At 32.4% G+C, this 24,893-nt stretch overlaps 2 protein-coding genes across 6 annotated transcripts; both read right to left on the reverse strand.

Annotated features, from left to right (window-relative positions):
* Nucleotides 1-1,198: 1,198 nt before the first annotated feature.
* LOC112796578 (peroxidase 16) lies at nucleotides 1,199-3,554 on the reverse strand. Its single transcript, XM_025839106.3, has 4 exons — nucleotides 3,208-3,554; nucleotides 2,628-2,825; nucleotides 2,299-2,464; nucleotides 1,199-1,723 (listed from the first exon to the last, which is right to left on the reverse strand). Exons 1-4 carry the CDS (start codon nucleotides 3,421-3,423, stop codon nucleotides 1,317-1,319), a joined length of 987 nt encoding a protein of 328 aa, XP_025694891.1. The 5' UTR covers nucleotides 3,424-3,554; the 3' UTR covers nucleotides 1,199-1,316.
* A 2,671-nt stretch (nucleotides 3,555-6,225) lies between these two features.
* On the reverse strand, nucleotides 6,226-14,489 carry LOC112796577 (putative glucose-6-phosphate 1-epimerase). 5 transcript variants are annotated; one of them, XR_011881036.1, is made up of 10 exons: nucleotides 13,889-14,489; nucleotides 13,252-13,326; nucleotides 12,900-12,956; nucleotides 11,936-12,096; nucleotides 11,665-11,805; nucleotides 10,373-10,475; nucleotides 9,135-9,234; nucleotides 7,205-8,855; nucleotides 6,864-7,108; nucleotides 6,226-6,701 (listed from the first exon to the last, which is right to left on the reverse strand). XR_011881036.1 is itself a non-coding variant. In XM_025839104.3 (9 exons), exons 1-8 carry the CDS (start codon nucleotides 14,033-14,035, stop codon nucleotides 6,894-6,896), a joined length of 999 nt encoding a protein of 332 aa, XP_025694889.1. In that variant the 5' UTR covers nucleotides 14,036-14,464; the 3' UTR covers nucleotides 6,226-6,531; nucleotides 6,864-6,893. The 5 variants fall into 5 exon arrangements, 3 of the variants coding, with proteins under 3 accessions (XP_025694889.1, XP_025694888.1, XP_025694890.1); XM_025839104.3 differs by lacking the exon at nucleotides 7,205-8,855 and having other exon boundaries at nucleotides 6,226-6,531; nucleotides 13,889-14,464; XM_025839103.3 differs by lacking the exon at nucleotides 7,205-8,855 and having other exon boundaries at nucleotides 13,889-14,448.
* Between the last annotated feature and the right edge of the window lie 10,404 nt (nucleotides 14,490-24,893).

Genomic DNA, 24,893 nt, shown 5'->3' on the forward strand with positions numbered 1-24,893 from the left:
TATGAAAGGATTATTGCTTGGTTTAGAAACTATACTTCGACGAGATTTTATTTGAGAAATTCTAAACCGTCAAAAATCCAATCGTCAAGACTCAAGGTGGTGTGACAGAGGAATTCCCTATTGGTATAGGATTACACCAGGGATCATCCTTAAGTCCATACCTTTTCACATTAGTCTTAGAAGTACTCACAGAGCACATCCAAGAGCCTGTGCCATGGTGCATGCTTTTTGCCGACGATATCGTTCTTATGGGAGAGTCAAGGGAAGACCTAAATAAGAAGTTGGAGTTATGGAGAGAAGCTCTAGAAGTGTATGGTCTGCGCATAAGCCGTAGCAAGACGGAATATATGGAATGTAAGTTCAGTCTAAGAAGGGAAAACTCCAATATAGAGGTGAAAATTGGAGAGAACATCCTACGAAAAGTTAAAAGTTTTAAGTATCTTGGGTGCATCATACAGGATAATGGAGAGATTGAGCATGATGTAAATCATAGGATCCAAGCAGGTTGGTCAAAATGGCGGAGTGCATCTGGTTTTATATGCGACAAAAAAGTGCCTTTAAAACTTAAAGGTAAATTCTATCGCACCGCTATAAGACCGGCTATGCTGTATGGTACGGAGTGTTGGGCGGCTAAAGGGGAGCACGAACATAAGCTGAGTGTGGCAGAGATGAAGATGTTGAGATGGATGAGTGGTCATACGCGATTGGATAAAATAAGGAATGAAGATATAAGGGAGAGAGTTGGAGTAGCACCTATTGTGGAAAAGATGGTTGAATCGCGTCTCAGGTGGTTTGGACATGTGAGAAGAAGACCGATAGAACATCCAGTCAGGAGGGTGGATGAGATGGAAGATGGACAAAGGGCGAAAGGCAGAGGAAGACCTAAGAAGACCATCCATGAGGTGGTCAAACGAGATCTACATGTAAACGGTCTCTCTGTAGACATGATACATGACAGAGCACAATGGCGTCGTTTGATTCATGTAGCCGACCCCACTTAGTGGGACAAGGCTTTGTTGTTGTTGTTGTTGTTGTTGTATTGTATAATATTATATATACCAAATTTAACTCAATACAGAAATATTGTTTAAAAGAGGAATGATATATAATCAATTTGAGTTGGTCGATGAATCAGCTCACTCATCCGCTTAAAAAAGTATCGGGAGTTTGATTCTTGTCTTGTATATGCAACAATTCATTAGCCAATAACAAATTCTTAAATGAGTGGATTAGTTTTTGGTTTATTGGGTTTGAAAATATTGTGAAAAACCTGAAAAGAAAGAATGACATATAGCATGATTGAAGATTCGAAAATCCTAATTGACCTTGGTGCAATCAACCCTAATTTCACCCTGATTTCCGGTCTTAACACCTACCCTGCCCAATTTGGTAATTGCAGTGACAAAAGCAGTGTAAAATGCTTGTTCATTTGATGCAAACAAGTTGACCGTGTCCCTTGACCTTGGATCTGTGAAAAGCACTTGATCAGAAGACAAGAGTCCCATTCCTTGTTGCAAGTTCTTGAAGTATTGGTTATCAAATGTTTGAGGTGTGAAAGGGTCCAACGCTAGGGCTACTCTTGGATCAACATTTACAGGGCATGTTTGTTTCAGTTTTAAAGCATATTGCAAATTCAGTGTTGGATCAATTCTGTTTCCGGGGCTGAAGTTGTACATTCTTTTTGAGAATTTGTTGCAGTGAGAGAATCCAATCGTGTGTCCACCTAACACACAAACAAAATGACATGTTTATGCTTAATTTCGAATTTTGATGGACAATTTGTAACTTAGTTTTTGGTTAAGAACAATATATTATTAGGGATTTCATCTTGAAAATGATGTTATGAAGTACAAAAGTATTATTTGTATATTAAAATTGGTCATTATATATATATATATATATATATATATATATATATATATATATATATATATTAAAAATATAAAATATACATTAAAAATAAATTAAACAATATATATATTTTACTAATTATTAATTTTAGTAACTAATTTTAGTGTATATCTAGTATGGTTGTATAAAATTTAATTCCATTTACAATCATGTTACTGCCTATAAACAAAAAATCAACCACTAATTAATCATCACGTATAAAAGTACATATTTAATATCTCATAAAAAATTTAAACATATTATTGCAAACAAATTTGATTATTCTAATGACAAATTACTCAGTTAAAAAAATGTGTGAATTAATAGTATAAATATACATAAGCGTATAGACTGATTTGATAGCTGATTTTTAAAGTGTAAGGAACATATTTTTTCCACTTAAGTTACCTGATAATGCGATCATATCTGTCTGGGAGAGGCCATTAAAGCTAAACAAAGAATTGAGCTGATCCAAATTGAAATTAGGGCTAGGAAGATGGTGTTGAACACTTGCAATAGTAGATATTCTCCCATCACGCCTTCCTAATTCAACTTCATAAAATGGTCCCCCAGCCTACATTATTATTATTAAGCAAATTATGATAGTTTAACTAACTTAATTTTTTAATTATGAACATTGTTCTATCAATTAACATTATTATAGAGATTATTAGATTATAGAATCTTTTACAAAGCATAGATCAAAATAATGAGAAGAAATTGAAGTGAAATTGTACCAAGTTGACCACATCCCTAGTGGCCAGAGCAAGAATATCAGCACAAGAGACTTTGTTTCTGCACTGAGGATCACTATCAACGGCTACCTTGGCCTTAACCACCGTGTCGAAACCGTCCCCGGCAAGCGACACATCATCAGGATGGCTTTTCTCTGCCTGGTTAGTTGGAGACACAAGCAGAACTGAAGCATCACAACCCTGTATGCAGAAACCAAGAACAAAGTTCAGTAATAATATTTCCAGAAAAAAAACCTAATAGATTAGTAATTTAATTGAATAATGAATGGCATTGACAGTATTAAGTATTAACATGCTGCCATGCAGAAATGTTGAATAAAATAAGAACCTAGATAACCACTTAACCATTGTCTTAAAAACATTGGATAAGAGAATAAAAAAAAAGTAGTTTTTTCAATAATAATATATTCAATACTTAAAAAACTCAAGAAATCTCTATTTTTTTTTTAAATATTCTACTTGTAATTTCCTTAACAAGTGTACCTAGTTAAACAATACAATTTTAGACTTACACCAACCAACAAAATTTGGTTAATTAACAAGTGAATGCGCTTAGACATACCCTGACAAAGCAATCATGGAAGAAGAGGCGAAGAGTGGAAGGAGCAGTCACAAATGTCTGCTGCAACTTCTGCGTCACGGCGGCGCGAACCAGCTGTTCCACATTGGGGCATGTGTTGTTGTAGAAGCCGCGAGAAAGTTGAGCAGAGCTTGTTTGTACACTACTAATTAGTAGAATCATAAATGATGTTAACACAAAGTCAAAGTTGATGGCCATTTCTTACTAGTCTTGTTATCTTAGCTTGCTTTTTAACTATACTATGATTTCTTGCTTCCAATGCTACATATATAAGGAAGTTTATGATTAACTTGATTAAGGAAAAAACAAAAAAGAAAAATTGGTTTGATGTTGATTTGAAGATTGCTTCCATTGACACACATATATTGATATGATTATTAAATGAAAAAATGATTGATGAGAATAAGTACAAAAGAGTGCTTAATTTTTTCATGGACAGTCTTGCTAATATTGACATAAATATGTATGTGAATCTGATAAAAGTTGAAGGAAACGTAAGTGAAGCTTCTTAGATACTTTTTAATTAAATGAAAATGTTGCTGCTCTAAGTAGAGTAGTATTTAGTGGCAGCTGCTAGCACTCTGGCGTGTATGTAATCACATGATGAAGTGCCGTGATGCATCAAAACTGCTTTCAGAATATGTTAACCTATTTCATTACAAACTGTATCGTTGGAGAACAAGTTAACCAATGAAATTAGCATTTGCACTTTTTTTTTACCAACAAGAAGTATCTTACATTTTCATCGTGTTGAATTAAATATTTATCTTCTGATTCTTTGATTCAGTCTGAAAGAGCTAAGAAACTCATAACAGAGTCTTAACTTTTTTTTTCCCTCCAATTCGAACTCAAATTCTTTCGCAAGAAAAATTTAATTTACCTCTCTTATAGCATCTTGACAAAGACTCGTTGCAATAGTATTTACTATTTACCATGTAAATGTATTGCTTATATTAAAAGAGCATTTAATTTCTAAGAGATGTTAACTTACACTTTTTCAAATGTTTTTTTTTTTTTTATGCAGAAACTTCAATGCATGAAATAATTAGGAAGTATTAAGAAACAAGAAACAAAAATATCATGTAAATGTATTCTCTGTTTTGAGTGTTTCGATCAAACGCTCAGAACAATCTACAAAGCTCCATGTTGTTATTTTTAACTCATTAATATTTCCTTTAATATAACAACAATAATGAAGATTAGTCCAAGTTGTTAGAAACTGCTTTAGTAGATGATGTGTAAATAATCGTGCAAAACTACCCATTATTTAATTTTAAACGGTTATAAAAAGGTTTAATATGATGATCTCTTTCTGTGGTCGACTATATATGAAGCGTGAGTGATTGAGTTTATGCTTATGAGATAAAGATGATTGAAAGAGACATGCATTGACAACTCTGACATTTTAATTTCAGAGACAAATAAATAAGGTAGTACAGTATATATAGATTATAGAATATGTTAAGCTGAGCAAATGATGCATCTTTATGAGATTATTGTCAACTCAATGGCATGTGATCATCTCCCAATTCCAACTACTACATTGAATTCGCAATGTCAGACTTTTCAAATGTTTTACTAACTAATGAATGGTGTTTAATAAGGGGGAAGCAAGCTGCAAAAAAATGATTGCGAAAATCAACCATTGGACATGGACTTGAATAATTGTGCAACAAACTAAGATTAGATCATACTGCATATACTATTCCCCTTAATATACCATATTTTTGTCACAATACAACAGGCGTCTAGCCGTAGAAACAGTTAAAATTAATCATTGGATGGAATTCCTCCATGCATGAATTCTCTCTTAAAAACATTACTATAAGTTCAATAGGGGCTTACTAAGTGGCTACGGTTTTTCCTTTCTTACTTTAAAATGATAAAAACAGACACAAGTTGAAGTCGTGGCACATGTGACAAATTCTTCTTAATTCTGGCTTGCAGACCTTGATTTCCCCCGTAAGCAATATAAATATATATTATAATATAATGATTTATGTATATTGTTACATATAAATTTGAACAGTTAGCATTATCTATACACAAATTGGGGACAAACGACAAAGTAGGGAGGCTAATTATGGAAGGGATGATAATGAGATTCGATGAGTTCACAAGCATGTGGTGTGTTAGACTGTTACTATAAACAAACAATGGAGCATGCACCATGCAGCAGAAGAACAATCCACTGGTATTCAGGAACATGACAGCGAAAGGTTGCAGTATTACACGCTACTCTCAGCATCTTTAATTTGATTAAAGTCTTAGCAAAACAACAAATATGCCAAAGACATACCTTACTCATTACTATTCCATTTTCATAATTCAGATTATGCTGCCTATGTGTAGTGCAGTGAACAACATGTCAACATGGCTAGCATTATCATCATGAGAACTTGGTTGGGGAAGTTTCCTAAATAAAATATTAAACTTATTTAATTCTTAGAACTGTTCTTGAAATCCAACCACTTCACCAAAAACGTCATAATCTGGCTTTATTTGTTTTGGGAATTAAATCATTTTAATACTTTATTTATGGAGAAAAACTTGTATGCTTCTCAAATTGATGCTATCGTCGCTCCAGTAATCCAGTTGGACCTTTAATAATAGGTTCCGTTTTACCGCTGTCTAGGAATGAACTTGTCTTGTGTCACAAACCAAAAGAAGTTTAAAGCCATACCCCTAAATAAGTTTTCTTCCTCTCTATTTTCCAGCAAGACAAAATGCTAATTAAAAAAGTGTGAATCTGGATGAGTAAACTTTTAGTGTGATGTCAATATAGTGATGACTGATGATGCATCTTTCTAATACTGTGACTAAATATATTCCTGATTCAAAATTCTACCATGAATAGGATCAGTTGTAATTCAAAATATTTTAACTTTAGACAGACCAATTAGCAAAAACATTCACGTAAGTCCTAACCTAATCAAAGTATATCTGCATATCACATACCTGAGTAGCATTCTATGTTAACATGTGTTTTGACTAGGTAGGTAAAAGAAGCAAAATAGGATCATATAGCAAAATAACCCAGAAATACAATTTATACCAGTCAACATGTCCTGGGTGAACTGTGATACATTCCTTTAAAATTATAAATATTCTCCAATGACATATTCATTTAGCCTACAACATTTAGGAATAAACAATTTACGGGGTATTTGAGAATCCAAAAAACTATGGACTCAAAGAATCCCCGAGTCTGGGCCATTCAACCCAACGTGAAAAGCTGTTGAATTGTAGGCGGCAATTTCCATCTTTCATGGGAGTGAACTCTTCTGCTTATATGCTTTGTTCAGTCTGTCATGACAACAATAGCCATCCATTACATGGGTAAACAAAAGTAGTTCAATAAAATTCTATGCAACATGAGTGCATCCGTTCAACAAAGATTTAAATGGAACATCAAGGGGCAAAATCACTTGAGACACTTTCCCATCAACAAAACCATAATTGTCGCAACAAGCTACCTGCAGATAAAGATTTCCAAATAAATAAACATGTCATGGGAAAAAAATGGAGAATATTTCTCCTCAACTCTACAGTATTCAAAAGTCAAAACATCAAACGTGATTAAAGTCAAATGAAAAGGGTTCTATGAAATATATTATATATCAATTTGCAGTTACTACCTGTACAGGACACAGCACAATATTGATAATTCAGCTGCCCTGAAGAACCCTCTGGGGATCAAGCTGCCCACTACAATAACTAGATGGAACAGCTGAAAGTTCTAGTCTCCCTTTCCATTCTTCTCCAGGTTTTAAAGTGACGGCCTTTTCAACAGCAGCAGCCTCTACACAGAGCATATGCTTGTACTCATCATCACCAAAATCAGCCATAGCCTTTGCTTTCTTATCCCAAGGATTCCACACCACTGGATGGATAAACGAAAAATACATTTAGGTAGCCATTTAAACAACATACAATTGAATTTTAATAAAATTATAAGGAGGCATATGTAGTAATTCACCCTTTGTACATAATTGTTTGCTTGTGTTAGATTAAGCTATTAATTTCAATCATGGCTTTGGATTCTCCCAAATTCATAAGTACTGCTTTTAAATTCCTGACTTAAAATCAAACTCAAAACACACGAAATCAAGAAATTCAAAGACATTGAACTTTGATCAAGAAAATGCCATAGCCGCCTTAAATTAAACATCATTACTTGGAGTAACTTAGAAACTTAAAAAGATTTAGACATGGAGTGAAAAACAAAAACCATAAGTTTATAAGATATATAACAGAAAACTTGACCTTCACTGTATCTCATTCTGTTCTTGTATATATAATATAAATTATAAAGCTTAAAAAATGACAAGTGCCCTTGGGAAAAAAACTCATCAGTTGATTAAACCTCTCCCAAGTCTTGTTTTCCTCCTCAGGCAATTCTTCTATCCAAAAATTTAGTTTACAAGACACTAATGATTGGAAGTTCCAACTTCCAACTATCTTTCAAACTAAACAATATGGACTCCTTAGAATTAAACGATCTTTTGGGATTCCATCACTGTCCAGTTGTCTTCTAGAAAGGTCTTGATCTCTTGATCCTTCTAGGGCATTCTGTAGTGTATCAAGTATCATACTTCAAATTCCTAGTTCATTCCTAGAAGGTTGTTAGGGACTTGGGTATTATAGGGTGCTCAAAGTCCCACATTGGGTAGTATGGGATGCTTGATGTTGTATATAAGGAGAGTGGTTCTTCTCCTTTATCAGCTAGCTTTTAAGGTATTGTTCCCCACTTTCCTTAGGTACCTAACAATCATTAGAGCCTGGTTGTTGGCGCCATCGAAAGGGCTACCTATAGGACGGATTAAGATGAATACCGAATGCTAATAGCCGGTAGCAAAGTGGCTACTGTTGGGTCAGTGTTAGTCAGTGTCAATAGAGTGAAGCTGCTGTGGACATTGGCTCTCAAGGGCGGTGTATTGTTAGGGACTTGGATATATGTCCTAAATAAGGAGAGTGGGTCTTCCCCCTTCTCACCTAGCTGCTGTGGACATTGGCTCTCAAGGGCGGTGTATTGTTAGGGACTTGGATATATGTCCTAAATAAGGAGAGTGGGTCTTCCCCCTTCTCACCTAGCTTTTAAGGTGTGGTTTCCCAATTTCGTTAGATACTTAACAAAGGTTAAATTTTTTATTTAAAAAATAGTGCTTAACAAATTTAACATAAATGAAATGTTGCAAGTTTGAAGGCCAAGGTGTTTTCAATGATGTGTGTCATGTTCAGGTGAGTTCAAATATTTAAAACATCTCTTTTAGATCTATTATATTATGGCATACTTTCACTTTGTTTGGTATCTCTTTGACGGGTGTAAGATGTGCCAAAAACCTCGGATAGTCAGATAAGTTCTTGTTGACTAGCTTTGTTGGCTTTGGAAAAGAAAGGAAGCTAACCCTTTGTGGCAGTGCCAATCTATGCTAATGCACATTGACAAATCTTTTAGCATGCAAATCATGTGCAACACACTTAAGTGTTTATTCCATATCCAGTGTAATCTCATGATTGTTTTATAAAGTTTTGCTCCGTTGGCAGCTTTTCTCTCTGTTGCTTATTGTTTTGTAAGAGAACATCGTACCTTCCAATATCTCTGTGTTCTTCCTCTCTTTAACATCTTACTATTATCCAACCAAAAAAAAGGGAAAGATAAACACAAAAACAATAAAAGGGGTCCCACTCAGTACTTTATGAATGGGGCACACATATATTAGGCATGAGATAGGAAAATTTTCGTGTACGGTACATTGATGTTTCAGTGAGTTTTAATTGTTGATCTTAATTATAAAAAATATATATATAATATATATAATTAAGATCAATCGTTAAAATTTGTTGAAACACCGGTGTACTGGTATACTTGAAAGCTTTCCTATGAGATAAGCTTGATAAATACTCACCAGCATCAGGAAGGCCATCTTTGCGCAAAACAAATGTTCTCTTTTTTTCGTGATCAATAATTGCGATCTTTGTAGGAGTGCTAAGATATATTTTGTCAACCTATCATATCAAAGACATGAGAAATATCAGCTTAAACTAAAATCTTATAAAACATCATTACAATAGAATTGGCTACATACATGTGGCTAGAACGAGTATTATTTAAAATAAATAAATAAATACATAATATTAAATTCCCGGGCACAGAAGTATATAAACTAGGTGCATACTTTTAATTTTGATCTTTCCATTTATGGGAGAAAAGATTTTGTTAAGATATGTTTATCTTCACAGAGGGGGTAGGGTCCAAACCTAGACCCGGATGTGGAATGGGTGGCATCAATCAAGAGATCCTAGGCCATAGCTACTGCTACTATAGTAAAGTTAAACCGAGTGAAACATCTAAATCTGTCAATGGACAAATATAAAGAGGATTTGCAAGGCAACTACCTTTTGGTCTCTACTAGTTATATTGAATTGTTTTTCAAGTCCACTAACATATAATATCTACAAAATCTATAAAATAAAGACTACTAAAAGAGAGCATGTAAGTCACATTTAACCATTATCTCACCATTAAACCCCAAGGTGAAGTTTTAGTTAAAATACATATTTAGTTATTTTAATTATATTCAAAAACTTCAAATAAAAACAAAAAATGTGAAGGATAGGCATCGAGTCACCAATAAAATAAAATAGAAGATAAGAATGGAAAGAATGAAAAGACAACAAAAAGAAGAGAGCCATAGTGAAGGGTTGGAAAGAATTTGTTAAGAAACATCTCATACAAAATGATGCAAAAGCCTGAACTTTTCGGTAGAGACATTAAAATTGATTTAACTCTAGCAAGCCTCTAAAACAAGAGCCTATCAACCTTGAAACATGGAAATGCAATAAAAACCCACCAATTGTGATTATGTATTATGAACAGTCTTTAGCAATAAATTAAACATAGGTAAAGACATATTAATGGTTTAATCTTAAAAAAGCATTTACGGCCACTTTGGGCAAGAACTCAACAATAGAAAACCCAAATTTTAAACTGAAAGCTGAATACTGAAGAATGAAAAATAAAAAGCATGTTCTTATTAGTCCAGATAATCAAGTATTGAAGCATATTCATGTTAAACCCTATATTTAATATCAGAATATAGGGGGCTTCCTAGAAAAAAGAAAGAAAAAGAAAAACCACACTCACTTCTGATTCAAATGTTAAAGCATCTCCCTGCTCAGTAAAGCGTTCCTTGTTCTGCAAGTTGTCAAGATAATCCAGGGTCTCTAATCCCTCTACCCGAACCTCGCTGAATAAATAAAATAAACTAATTAGGAACTCAGTCTATATATTTATAATTTTATATTAAAAAAAAATGTAAAAAGCCAACATGAAGCAGTGTGTAATGGCACAGAAAAATGAAGCCTGTTACATAGATGAAAAATTTTAATTCAAGATCAATTAGACCGAACTTAAGCAGGCAGTTAAGTGCATTTTAAAGTACATATGCACCGAATATTTAACTGGACCAGTGATAACATATGCATGTTGCACATTTAATTCAAGAAACTACTGTTGCTCATCACTTCTATGTTAGACTGTTAGCACACTTTCATAATCTGTGATTCTGCATAATCACTCTGAACATTCATACACCCCAGTCCATAAATCCACACTGACTTTCATATTCACATACAAATTTTAACAAACAGCTTACTTAGTAAGGAAGAGATCAACAATTCTGGCCCGCGAATCAAGTTGACACCCAACTTCTAACCAGAAAATTCCTTGTTTGCTATGAGGAACTTGAAATAGATCTCAACAAAAAGATACACAACTAGGACAACTATACCTTATGGCATCGCAGACACGGCTAAACAGATGTCATTCAGATCTATCTAAAATCTGTTAAACAATCTACAACAACATCTTTTTAAATGGCTTCTTTTATAGTTTTCTTATGACTTTCCACTACCCCTTTTAACCAAGCATCCAAAGTTATACATCCTCTCACTCAAAAGCCAAATTAGGTTGTATTTGGTTCGTATTTTCATTTTCTATTTTTATTTCCAAGATTTTGTACAGAAAGAAGTGGAAAAAAAAAAAAAAAAAAAAAAAAAAAAAAAAAAAAACAGAAAAACGGTGTTTCTTTGTTTTCACCTCTTTTGCACAAATTCTTAAAACTGAAAACACTAAAAATAAAATAGAAAACATTCTTGCAAACCAAACAGAACTTAAAAAGCCCAAGCCATACATTAACTTCTTGATGCCACAATTAGGAGCTTCTGAGTATGGTTGGAGGACAATTATAACAACCAATCATTACAACCTTCATCACCAATCAATATTAATAGCATAACAGCTTCTTACAAGACCAATGAACTGCTATAATTGAGATTAATACAAAGCTGCTAACTATGCCAACAGAATAAGTATATAAATGATCATATCATTGAAACTTCGATATTGAGCGAGACAAAAAGATCTCAAGCGTTTACCTTATGTCTGATACAGAGAAATACGTATGATAAGCAAAGGTGAACGAAAACGGCTTCCCATCACTGTTTGTATTCCTGATCCGAGAAGTCAACATAAGGTCTCCTCCAGGTCCCAGAGCTATCCTTAGACGATACTCAAAACTATATGCAAGCAGAAAGGAATATAGTAAAAAATAATATAACTGAATCATGATATGAAATAGAAGGATGAAAGTTAAAACAAGGTACTCTACACATAGGTAACATAATATTGTATGTTCCCATCGAATACCTGTGAGGCCAAATCTTCATATCTTCTTCAGAGGGCTTAAGAATCAAATCAACAAAGGCTTTGTTCAAAGTATTTGTTGGAAAAGGAGGGGGGTCTTCATCAACAGCCCAGAACCGGTTTCTAGCAAAGCCATGCTGGTCAAGGGTGCCATGGCTTGCAAACTGCAAAGAGCAAATTTTGTTGACCATTTATTCCAACAAGTACTGATAATAACCAGCAATTTTTAGAAAGCCACTTACTAAGTGTGATGATTGATAGTCAGAAATAGATTGTAGGATTTTTTTTCAATTTCACTTACATGATTTCAATTGTTTTTTTCTTTACTTTTATTTAGAATCTCACAATAATTCCAATTAATGTGATCACCTCAAGTCGGAAGTGAATTCCAAAATGAAAACTCTTATAAAGGATTTCCAAAAAAAGTTTAAAAATAATGGTTGTCTTTCATTGATTGCAGCAGTGATGTTAATAATAACCAAAAGCCCACTCGTTCTTTTTATACAAACCATCCCAATGCCAGCAAATAACCCCATGTTAAGTACCTAAGGGGAGTGGGAAACCACACCTTAAAAGCTAACCGTTAAGGATGAAGAACCACTCTCCTTAAATACAACGTCAAGCATCCCATACTACCCGATGTAGGACTTTGGGCACCCTGTAATACTTGAGTCGCTAACACCCCGATTTTAACATACCCCATTGAACCTTCAACCAATAATATGATTAGTAGAGAGATCTGGCACTACATTTTTGTTATTCTCACAGGGATTTCATAATTTGGGATTTATCTCTACAATGTATCATTTTGAGAATGTTAGAGCAAAGTTTTCTGAACACACTACAAATTAACACTTCCCCTCCCATGTCCTTTTGCATTCTTATCCCTTTTTAGCCCTTCAAAGACAGTGTTATCATCATGATAAAAGCAATTATACAAGAACAGTAACCGCTAACATTTACGTACTTGCGGAAAGCATATTGGAATCCCACCACGAATTGCCTTTGGTGGCTTAAATATTGCCTGCACAGCAAACAAGACGGAAAAGATGAACAGACCATACTCACATAATTTGGCCCGGAATTATCAAGATATAGAAAAGATATTAATTCAGAGTGAATAGGATTTATTGCTGCTTAATATCTCAAACTACCATAAGTACTACAACAGCTTTTAGAATTCATGTTATTTCTGTTTACACACTTAATGTACTCAAAGCAAACTAACATTCTGCAGAAAAAAAAGATCTAAAGTATACTTATTTATTTATTTAGTTTTATCTTTATTGACATTTGACAACGAAAATTGCATGCGGCACCTTACTACTGAGAAAAAGCAATTCTTCGCCATGGTCATTCTTCCAAGAGGTCACATGACCACCATACAGGTAGACCTGAAAACCACAATACACACACAAATGAAAAGGCATTATCAATAATCATCTCCCAGACCTAGCCAATAATCCTATTGAGTGAAACTGAATCGAGGTGAACAAGTATGTTCATCAATTTCGTGGCACGCAATTGCAAGCAACCGCATCGGAGTTAGTTACGATCACTTATTGCAATAACTGAATCTATAACAGAACCTCAAGTAAATATACTCAGTCTTCCCTACACAATAGCCGGTTATCTGTAGAATGAAGTGATAAACATTTTCACTCAAAATCTGGATTTCCTCGGAAAATTGACAACAAGAACACCAAAACTGAACAACAGAAAAACGCTATCGGCACGCTGATTTCGCAGATTATTCTCACCAAAACCAGTCGGGAATTCAGATCGATGCAAAAATTAAATCATGAATAGAAAATCTAGATCCGAAAACAGGAAAACAAAATAACAAAATAAGGCGAAGCGAGAGAACGAGAATCGGTGATTAGAGAGTGAGAATACGAAATGGCGAATGAAATGGAAGCAGATCGGAAACGCAGGGAGAGAGAGACAGAGGGATACCTCGGCGGAGGAACCGCGAGACTCGCGGAGAATAACCTTCTGGAGGCCATTGATGCCTTTGGAGAATTCAACAGAAGGAGCAACTGAAGAAGGAGAAGGAGAAGGAGGAGCACTGGTAACAGTGCTCTTTTCCTTTTCGCCACTCATAATAATTATATGAGGTGAAATCAACTGACTCAAGCTTCTCTTTTTTTTTTCTTCTTTCTAACTTTCTCTTCTTCTTCCTCAACTTCACCGCCGCATCCCCCTATTAAGTAGGTAGTATGCTCTCTCTCTCTGTGACAACTGCTTCCAACCTCTTCTTGTTTTGCTCTTTTCCCTTTTTTTTTTTTTACTGCGAGGTCCAAACTACTCCAATGGTAACTCTTAAGTTAATAAGTATAATAGTTATACCGACAAAAACTGGGGGAAAATAATTTGTATTTGACACTCGCACTTAACAAAATGACAGCTAGTGGAACTACGTTTAATTCCAGAGAGTAATTTCTGCTGATAATAATGATGATAAAGATGACAAATCATAATAAACGGTGCATAAATGTGTATGCCAAAAGATAGAGATATCGATCAAAGCCCTTTTGTCCTCTAAGTACCCTGTTTTGAGTATTTCCGCGAAATTGCATCGCATATCTACATGACTTTTTTCAACTTATTTTTTTTTAAAATAATATTTTTTTTGTGCCTTTTAAAAAATAATATTGAATATATTCAACCATTTTCAATACCTTCAAATAATAATAATAATTCACAAATTCTACACTAAAACACAACCATAATTTTAAAAGAGCATTAAAGTCTTTTTGAAATTAATCTTATATACTATATTTCAGTTTTTAAATTTTAAAATAAATTTCAAATTTCTAAAAGAACAACTTTAATCCTGAAAAGAGTGTTTTAGACTTCAAAATTAATTTTAAATAGGATATTTTAGTCTTTTAAAACTAATATAAAATTTATGTTTTCTAATAGAAAAAATATAATGTACAGATGTTAGATTGTACAGATATAAAGAGATTCCATTGTAGTCGTTAGGATAGAGACACGTATAAGGGAAGTTGGAGGCGACTGGCGAGATAGTGTCCAACACTGTTGGAAACTAGAGATGGCTGGCTTGTGCGGAAAACGAACAGCTTTGTGTCTTTGGATTGGATATTTTCCGTAACAAGAGGTAAAAAAATTGGAGACAGTGTAGACCTGAAATTCAACTCTCCTGGTAATAATAATTTTCTTTAAATATTTTGAACAATAAAAGAATTGTTTAGCATAGGTGTTGTACCATCTTTTTAGGTAAAATAATTTGACTTATATATATGTTTTGTAGATTTCTTTAGTATCGTTTTGATTATAAATTTTGAGGTGAATTATAAATTTTGAGGTGAATTACATAGGTGTCTTGCTAATACGAGTATTTAGTATTTTAAAATTGATAAAGATTCAGCATAATAAAGAGAAAAAATAATTTTTTTATCAATATTATGTTAATTCAGTGAGAGAATTATATAATTGACTAAAATAATTTTTTTTATTTTGATCTAAAATACGCATCTAGAGAATAAAATTTCAATAAAAATTTATCGAAGTTTTATTTATCTTATTAAGAATCATTATCACTAATAATTAATAAAAGTAACCACATATATAAAAATTATTAAAAAAATGTTTGAAAAATAAATAAGAGAAAATTCCACTCTTTTTTCTTAAGAGATATTAAAATGATACTCTTCTTCTTTTTATTTGTAAAATGTACATTCTCTTTTCTTATAACTTTTAAAAAACTCCATCTTTAATCCATTTTAAATTTTTTGTGTTAACTAATGTTAACTTTATCCATTTTAAAAAAATAAATTATTTTTTACAAAAATACTTTTTAGTAAAAATTTTATTTTTTATCATTAAATTTTACTTACTAAAATATCTTTTAATAAATTTTTTTTATTAATTAAATTGTATTTTACCAAAATTTTTAAAATAAATTAATAATTAAATTATTTTTTTCTAAAATAGCCTTCAATAATTTTTTAATTATTAAATTATAATTTTTCCAAAATTTTTGTTAACAAATTATTTTTATATTTTACTATTAGTTTTTTTAATATTAATATATATTATTTTAACATTAAATAAAAAAAATCTTACCATTGTTAATATGTATAATAATTAATATATATTGATATCGAAAAATAATCTTACCAAGACTTTTTTTATTTAATATTAAAATAATATATATTGATATTAGAAAATTAATAGTAAAATATAAAAATAATTGTTAACCAAAATTGTTGAGTTAAAAAATTAATTAATTCAATTGATGATGATAAATATTGATTTAATGTGTTAAACACTTAATTAGCTTTTAATTGTTATGATTAATGTTGCAGACCAAACATACAACAACAGCAGCCCAATAAGATAGAATAATTGAAACAAAGATAGTTAGTGAGTTCTCTAGTTAACAAACTCTAAAAATAATAAATCAAAGAATCCAACCCAAAATGAGAGAGAGGGGGGTAAAACTCAAAAGGTAGTGACTAATCACCCAAATCAAAGCAAGCTAAGCTAAGTTAGAGGATAAATGTGATTTATTTCCATTTATATGCAATTTATTTTTTTTACATCTTTTCTAAATTTCTGCAACTCCAATTTGGGATAAATGGAGAAAGTGTTCTCTGATAATCACTGTTATGAATCAAAAGCTAAAATTATTTTTTGAGGACAAAGCACTTGCTCAAGGGTTTAGATTTGGGATTACCATTGAAACATTTCTTTTTGCTAATCTGAGGTCTTTGGTCAAGTAAAATGATCAGCTTTGAAATTCCTAATTTGGGAGTTAATTGAAGAAAGTAAAATGACAAGCTTGGGAAGCACATAGCTCGAAGAGTTAACTCAGAAGAGATCAATACAGCAACTTAGAAAGAGGTAAAAATGTTAGAGTTAACGGAAAAAATTTAGGTCCTTATATTTCTTTTTTCTTGCAATTGAGTCCTTTTATTACTTTTAATTTTGTAATTAAGTCCTTAATAATGTCAAAAATGTTAGAGTTAACAGAATACTCGCAAATTTAAGGTATCCAAAATTAAGAATCTAATTAGATCATTGACTACATATTTTTTGAGAGAAATATTTTGTTAATCTTAACGTTTTTAATATGAAAAGTTTCTAATTACAAAATTAAAAGTAGTGAAGGGACTCAATTGAAAAAAAGAGTATGGAGACCTATTGTAAATTTGGTGAAACTATAGGGACCAACAGAATAATTAAACTTTTTTTATTTTAAAACTCAGAGTGGCTGGAAATGGATGCGATTGCACCATATAAATAAATTGATTTTTATTTTATATGATTATTTGATATGAGTAAAGTTTGTCATTGTTTTTGCCTTTATAATTTAGAACACTTATTTTTTGTGTTAGTATCACTAGGTCTACTTATATTTTTTAATTAACAATGATTCTAATCAGTGACAGATCCAGAAAATTTTGATAGTGGGGACAAAATATATATAACATAATAATAATTTGGGTTTAGCTAATATATGTCCTAAAGACATATGACAAACTTAGTATTAGTGAAAGATTTTAAATTTTTTTTATTTAATAACTGCAAAATAAAGACATTAAAAACTTAAATTTTTTGTATTTTCAACAAAAATATTCTCAATTTGTAATCTTAATATGTATCTTTAGGATACAAGATAAATAAACTCTAATAATTTTTATAATAAAAATATTATATTGCATAAAAATTAGCTATAAAATTGTTTATTAACCATTATGTATTTGTGTATAAATATATTTATTGTTTAATTCATTTTCAAAATATTTTTGTATTTCAATATATATTCTATACGGGTAGTTACTTTTTATGTACATATAGCATAATTATTATTATAATTATATTTTGTTATTGTAAAATATAATTAGTCTTCAAAATATATAATTTACAAATTAAAACACTAAAATAATGATTTAAATAATAATATATAATTTATAATTCTAATTTTTAGGTTTCATATTTTTTTAAAAATTGAGTAATCTTTTTCTTTTTAACTAATACAATCGAAATGTCTCTTTATATATATATATATTTTTTCAAATGACTTTTAAAAATAAAAATTAGGTATTTACTATTTTTTATAAATATTTTTATATAAAAATTTTATTTTAAAAATTTCATAAAATTTGAATATCAACAACTAATATAACTTAAATAAGACTTAAACCTAATTTAGAAATATTAGAACGTTATAAATTAAAGAAGTGTAAACTTTCTTTTATAAATATTTTTTACTAAATTTTTTATTTTTGGTATTTTGAAATGTTGCAAATCCATTAAAATAAAAAGAGGGGTATTTTTTTTTTGGACATTTAAAAAGAGGGTTAAATACATGTTGCTGTAAAAGGTAAACCTTAGGGTGGATATGTACGCTTAGAGGCACATAATAAAAAATGCCTCCAATTTCGTAAAATTAAAAAAATTTATAATAAACCCATCCAAACAGCGGCCACATCTCCATGCTATATTAACGGAGACCAATAACATTGATCGGCTAGCCAAGCTGAAAGAACTAGTGGCTTCTAGCATGACATAGTTCTCCAAAAATAGATATTATACACGTATTACGTTACTGTTATCTGAAGAGGAATATCTGTAAATCTTTATGAAATTACATCTTTACGGGATAACGACCCTTTCTAATATATTTAACAACATTAATTTAAACCTATACTTTATTCTTTTAAAATTAATCAAATTAATAGTTTAGTAAAATCAAATCCAAATTTCTAATATATAATATACTTTCAAAATAAAAAGATATTTTTTGTTTTTTAAATAATTAAATAAAGTATTTTAGTCTTTTCAAATTAAGTACAAGTTTTCTAATTCTAATTCAAATTAAGAAACATTAATTTCAAGGAGTATTGTAGTTTTTTACACATAATCCAAAATGGGTATTTTTGTTTTTTAAAATTGATTAAAAAATTATTTTAAAATTGATTAAAACTTATTTTAATATTTTTATAATTAATTTCTAATATCTAACTTATAGCAATACTTAAAAAATTTTAATTCTAAAAGGATATTTTAATTTTCTATGAAGAGATTTATGTTAGTCTTTTAAGATTAAATTTAAATTTTATTTATATTTATCTATGTTTTTATCATATTGAAATATGTTAATTTATTATTTGTTGAGTTTGAAAAATTTTAAAATATGATGATGATCAAACATTGTTAAAAATAATTAATTACAAAATTATTAAGTTGTTAATTTCATTTGGTTGATTAATAATTTTGCTAATGTGCATATTTGGCTTTTGGGCTAAAAATATCATAGTCCAATGTGTTGAGGAAACATTCAGTCTTTGGTACAAAAATATTTTAAGTATTATGGCTGAATTGTTTGTTGCGTCACCAAATGTTAATTGGGCCAGAGAAATAATGAGAAGCCCAAAACAATTTTCTTTTGATCAAACAAAAGGGTTGGTCCAAAATTAAAGAAAAGAGAAAGGAAATGGTGCATGCTTTCCACGATTACTTTCTTTCAATAGGTTATAGAATTCAAAATTTAATTAACTTGGATTTATTGCATGCATTGGTAACAGGAAAGACAAAGTTCAAATTGATTTGATTGCTTTTAATGCTTTACACGTTACTAGGCATAGGGGAATGGAAGTGGGATTTAATTTGGTTTAATTGCATTCATAGCTTCTAGAGTTTCCTTTTCTCTTCTCTCTCTTCTCTCTCTTGTTTTTAGATTGTCACTTCCATCAGAGATAAAGATAGAAGAAGCTATCAGAGATAATCACATAGAAGCTATGAACAAGCAAGTGGCCAAGGTGATGATGGCTCTTGCAAAAATAAGATCTACAGTATGGCATGGCTAAGATCTTTTCCACTAAAGGCAAGATGTGGAGAAGAAGCTTCATGATCTCCATGCCTAAAGTAGAAGAAATCCGATTAGGTCAGAGAAGAAGATCTCTGAGGTGAAGCTCGTTTCCACTTTTGTTCCTCCATCACAGAAGGTAGCTACTGTAGCTACGTAGAGGAAGAAGCAAAAATAAAACAAATGGAGCTGTCAAGGATCAAGGGTTCATCAAGGGTAAGAATTCTTTCTTGGGGACAAAGTCAAGATAGAAGGCTCAAATTGATAAAGCTTGACGAGAAGGGATGAGAGAGAGGTAATTGCATGTTGATTTGCTTTCGGTTTTTTCTCTCTCTTCTCTCTATCCGAATCAGCCTTTTTGGATTGAAGAAGAAGAAGTTGGCTCGGTTGAACCGTTTCAACCTTGGAAGCTTCTCCTTCTATAATAAGAGTGAATGGTCAAGGCTTGAGACAAGGAGAGTAAGAATAGAGTTCTCATAGCTACCCAAGCTAACAGAAGTTCTTCTCCTTCAATGGGTTTTATGTTGTATTTTCTTTAGTTTTGTCTGTTTGAGTCTCATGGTGAAAAAGGCAAACAGTGTGAGATTTGTAAGAAAAATTCAGTGAGAGAAAAAAAGTAGAATGTACAAAATAAAGAAAAAGCCATAGATGTCTTAGAGGTCCTTTGTACATCTATTTGTTGTGTATCATGATTCTGTGGGAATCTCCTTGTAAGTTGGGTTAGCACTTAGTAGTTGAAAGCTTAGTAGGTGACCAAGTCAAGTTCAGGATTGGGGATAGATTCTGGACTTGTCCCGGATAGAAAAGGGTAGTTTCTAGGGAAGAATTGGTGTCTGTAATCAGTTTGATTATAGTAAAATTCTATCACTGTTATGATGGAGACTAGACGTAGGCTGCATTGCACTTAACAATTGAACCAGGATACTTCTTGGTGTGATTCTCTCTTTCTCTTCTACTCCATTTCTGTTTCTATTACGTAGGAGACAAAATTGAGAAACATCTCCTGACTGGTTACGAGACAAAAAGAAAATGTCTCATGACTGGTTATGAGACAAAAAGCAGAAAAATCTCTTGAAGCTAGAAAGTGACACTCAGCAAAAAGAGGCTAAGATTCAACCCCCCTTCTCTTAGCCACTGATTACCATCAATTGGTATCAAAGCTTGGTCTCATAGAGATCAAGCTTTGCAGCTTGGAGAAAAGATCCTGATGGCGGCTAATAGTGGCTCAAATTTGGTTGCCTAAACTCTGACAGAAGGGCAGTCAAGCAACAGACCTTCACTCTTCAATGGAAAGAACTACAGTTATTGAAAAGAAAGAATGAAGATATTTATTTAGTCCATAGATTGCAGACTTTGGAAAATAATCCTTGAAGGTCCATAATTTCCAACCACTATAGGAGCTGATGGTGTGGTTACTCTCAAGCGTGAAGCCGAGTGGACTGAGGAAGACAGAAAGAAAGTAGAGCTCAACGTCAAAGCTGTCAACTTGCTCAACTGTGCGGTCAGCTTCGAGGAGTACTGACAGGTATCAAGATGCACAACAGCAAAGAAAATCTAGGACAAACTTCAAATCACTCATGAAGGCACAACCTTAGTGAAAAATACCAGAATAGACATGCTAAACAGAGAGTATGAAATGTTCTCAATGAAGAAAGGAGAAACGATAGATGAGTTGTTCGAAAGATTCAACATCATCATCAATAGCTTGGATGCTATGGGAATCACATATCCTAAATCTGTACTTGTGAGGAGAATTTTGAGATGTCTCAAAAAAGAATGGAAAACAAAAGCTATAGTGATAGCTGAAAGTAGCAACATTGATAATATGACATATGATGATTTGAGAGGAAATTTGCTTGCGTTTGAAAACACTTATTTGAAAAAAGATACAAAAAAAGGAATTGCTCTCAAATCTATTTCTGAACCTCTGGATGATGAATCCAGTGATAACTCTTCTGAAAATGATTTTGTTTTGTTTGCTAAGAAATTCAGGAAAATGGTAAAGCTGAAGGAACGGAACAAGGGAAGCAACTCAAGAAAGCCAAAGAGGGATCTCAATAAAGTGATTTGCTACAATTGCAAAGAAGCCGGACACTTCAAGACTGATTGCCCTAAACTGAAGAAGGAGGAGAAGGCAAAAAAGGGAAAGAAGAAAGGACTCATGGCATCTTGGGAATACTTGGAAAATGACTCTGATGAAGATGAAGAATCTGAAACTAAGTCTCAAACCTGCCTCATAGCCAATCACGTAGACCAGGTAGTTTTTCATAACCCTGACACTGAAGACCTTCATGTCATGATTGATCATCTTTCTGGAAAGATCAAATGTTTCCTAAGTGAAAACCAAGATCTTGAGTCTTAAATAGAAATTATGAAGGCAGGAAATGGTTTTCTAAAAGAAAAATTGAGAGAGGTTGAAACCGCTGTTGATCCTGTTAAAGAAAACAAACGGTTGAAAGCTGAAATAAAAGCTTGTGAAAAACAGCATTCTGTAGTTGCATATCTTAACTGTTTTGAAGAAAATGAGAAGTTTCTTAAAGAGGTAAAAATACTTAAAGAAGACTTAGCCACCTTTGCTCAAAGTTCTGAAAACTTAAATCAACTTTTGGCTAGTCAAAAACCTCTTTATAATAAAGCTGGTTTGGGTTTTCATAAAACTACAAAATCTGTGGAAAAACCTTCTTTTACTAACATGGCATCATCTTCTAGTGACATAAGGTTTCAAAACCCAACAAGCTTAAGAAAAACAGCAACTCAAAGATTTTGTGGATTTTGCAAACGGAATGGTCATTTCCCATTCAGTGCTTCTTTAGTGAAAGAATAATTGGAAAAAAGTTTTACAAAATTGTTTGTGATTATAATGGCTTGGGACAAAGGAGATGGTTTGACATCAAAGGATCCAAAAAAATTTGGATATATAAGGTCACTTGAGCTTGTTTTGTAGGTTTGCCTAGCATCCAAAAGAAAGGATAACATGTGGTATATGGATAGTGGGTGTTCTAGGCATATGACCGGAAAGGTAACGTTCTTTATCAAGCTTGATGAGTATGATGGAGGCTTTGTCACTTTCGGTGATAACGGAAATGGTAAAATAGTGGCCATAGGTAAAGTTGGTAAGAACTTCTCTTCCTTTATTAATGATATCTTACTTGTTGATGGGTTGAAACACAACCTACTAAGCATTAGCCAATTATGTGATCTTAGTTATGAAGTTATCTTTAGAAAATTGGATTGCTTGGTTGTTTGTGAAAAAACCGGTGACATTTTGTTTGAGGCTAAAAGGTGCAATAATGTGTATGGATTAACTCTAGAGGATTTAAAGGATCAAAAAGTAACATGTTTTACATCTCTTGAATCTAAAAATGGCTTTGGCATAAAAAATTGGGTCATGCAAGTATGTACCAAATTTCTAAGCTTGTTAAGAAAAACTTGGTGAGAAGAATTTCTAATATTAAATTTGATAAGGATATTACTTGTGATCCTTATCAACTAGGCAAATAAGTTAAATTCTCCTTTAAACCAAAAGATGGAATTTCCACCAAGAGGCCATTAGAAATGTTGCATATTGATCTTTTTGGTCCAACTAGAACTCAAAGCTTAGGAGGTAAACATTATAGTTTGGTGGTGGTGGATGACTACTCTAGATTCGGTTGGATTCTCTTCCTAGCTCATAAAAATTATGCTTTCCATGCTTTTTCCACTCTTTGTAAAAAGATTCAAAATGAAAAGGATTTGAAAATATGCCACTTGAGAAGTGATCATGAAAAAGAATTTGAAAATCAAGATTTTGAAAAATTCTGTGATGATTTTGGTATTGCACATAACTTCTCATGCCCTAAAACTTCTCAACAAAATGGTGTAGTTGAAAGAAGGAATAGAAGCCTTTAAGAAATGACTAGGGCAATGCTGTGTGAAAATGATGTACTAAAATTTTTGTGGGCAGAAGCTGTAAATATAGCTTGTTATATTTTGAATAGAACCATCATTCGGAAAGGTTTAAAGAAAACTCCATATGAGCTTTGGAAAGGAACCCCACCTAATCTTAAGTATTTCCACATATTTGGATGCAAATGTTTTGTACTTAACAATAAAGAAAATCTTGGAAAATTTGATCCAAAATCCTATGAATGAATGTTTGTTGGATACTCCACCACTAGTAAAGCTTTTAGGATTTACCTCAAGGAACATAAAATCATAGAGGAATCCATACATGTGTCTTTTTGTGATACTAATTCAATTTCCAGTGCCTCTTTAGATGATGATGCAGGAAGTGAAGTTGATATGAACAATCAACCAAGTCAAGAAAATTCCAAAACTGTCCCAAGTGATGAACCTGACTGTTTAGAAATGTCTCATCAGGATGAAGGAGACATTTCAGCTTTGTCTCCTGAACAAGCCAGAGAATCCAGAACAGTACAGTCTAGTGAAGCTCATCAAGGCAGAACCTTACCTCAAAGGCCACGAGAATGGAAGTTTCTGAAAGGATACCATCATGACTTCATCATTGGTGATCCATATCAAGGCATAACTACAAGATCCTCAAGCAAGAAGTAAGTTGAACAAAGCAATATTGCTTTCTTGTCCCAATTGGAGCCTCTCAACGTGAAGCAAGCTCTTGAAGACCCCTCATGGGTTAAAGCCATGGAAGAAGAGCTAGCTCAATTTAAAAAGAATGAGGTTTGGACACTTGTACTAAATCCAAATGGTAAGAAAGTAACTGGTACAAAGTGGATCTTTAAAAATAAATTGGGTGAGGATGGTAGTGTTGTTCGTAAAAAGCTAGATTAGTAGCCCAAGGTTACAATCAAGAGGAAGGAATTGATTTTGATGAGTCATTTGTCCCGGTAGCTAGAATGGAAGCAATTAGGTTGCTTCTTGCCTATGCTGCCCATAAGGGTTTTAAGATGTTCCAAATGGATGTTAAATGTGCTTTCCTTAATGGCTTTATAGATAGAGAAGTATTTGTGGCTCAACTCCCTAGTTTTGAAAGTAAAGAATTTTCAAGTCATGTTTTTAAACTTTCAAAGGTTCTTTATGGCCTTCGGCAAGCTCCAAGAGCTTGGTATGAAAGGCTTAGTGCCTTCTTGCTGGAAAATCATTTTCAAAGGAGAACCAACGATA

Source organism: Arachis hypogaea, chromosome 4 (assembly GCF_003086295.3).
Source record: "Arachis hypogaea cultivar Tifrunner chromosome 4, arahy.Tifrunner.gnm2.J5K5, whole genome shotgun sequence".
Classification (NCBI taxonomy): domain Eukaryota; kingdom Viridiplantae; phylum Streptophyta; class Magnoliopsida; order Fabales; family Fabaceae; genus Arachis; species Arachis hypogaea.

Excerpts from the sequence above, each read along its gene's own strand:
- LOC112796577 (XM_025839104.3), bottom strand. The coding sequence starts at position 14,035 with ATGAGTGGCGAAAAGGAAAAGAGCACTGTTACCAGTGCTCCTCCTTCT. Across the intron at positions 13,327-13,888 it reads CTCGCGGTTCCTCCGCCGAG|GTCTACCTGTATGGTGGTCA; the intron begins GTATCCCTCTGT and ends TGTGGTTTTCAG. Across the intron at positions 12,097-12,899 it reads TTCCAATATGCTTTCCGCAA|TTTGCAAGCCATGGCACCCT; the intron begins GTACGTAAATGT and ends TGCTCTTTGCAG.
- LOC112796578 (XM_025839106.3), bottom strand. The coding sequence starts at position 3,423 with ATGGCCATCAACTTTGACTTTGTGTTAACATCATTTATGATTCTACTA. Across the intron at positions 2,826-3,207 it reads TCCATGATTGCTTTGTCAGG|GGTTGTGATGCTTCAGTTCT; the intron begins GTATGTCTAAGC and ends TTCTGCATACAG. Across the intron at positions 2,465-2,627 it reads CTAGGGATGTGGTCAACTTG|GCTGGGGGACCATTTTATGA; the intron begins GTACAATTTCAC and ends ATAATAATGTAG.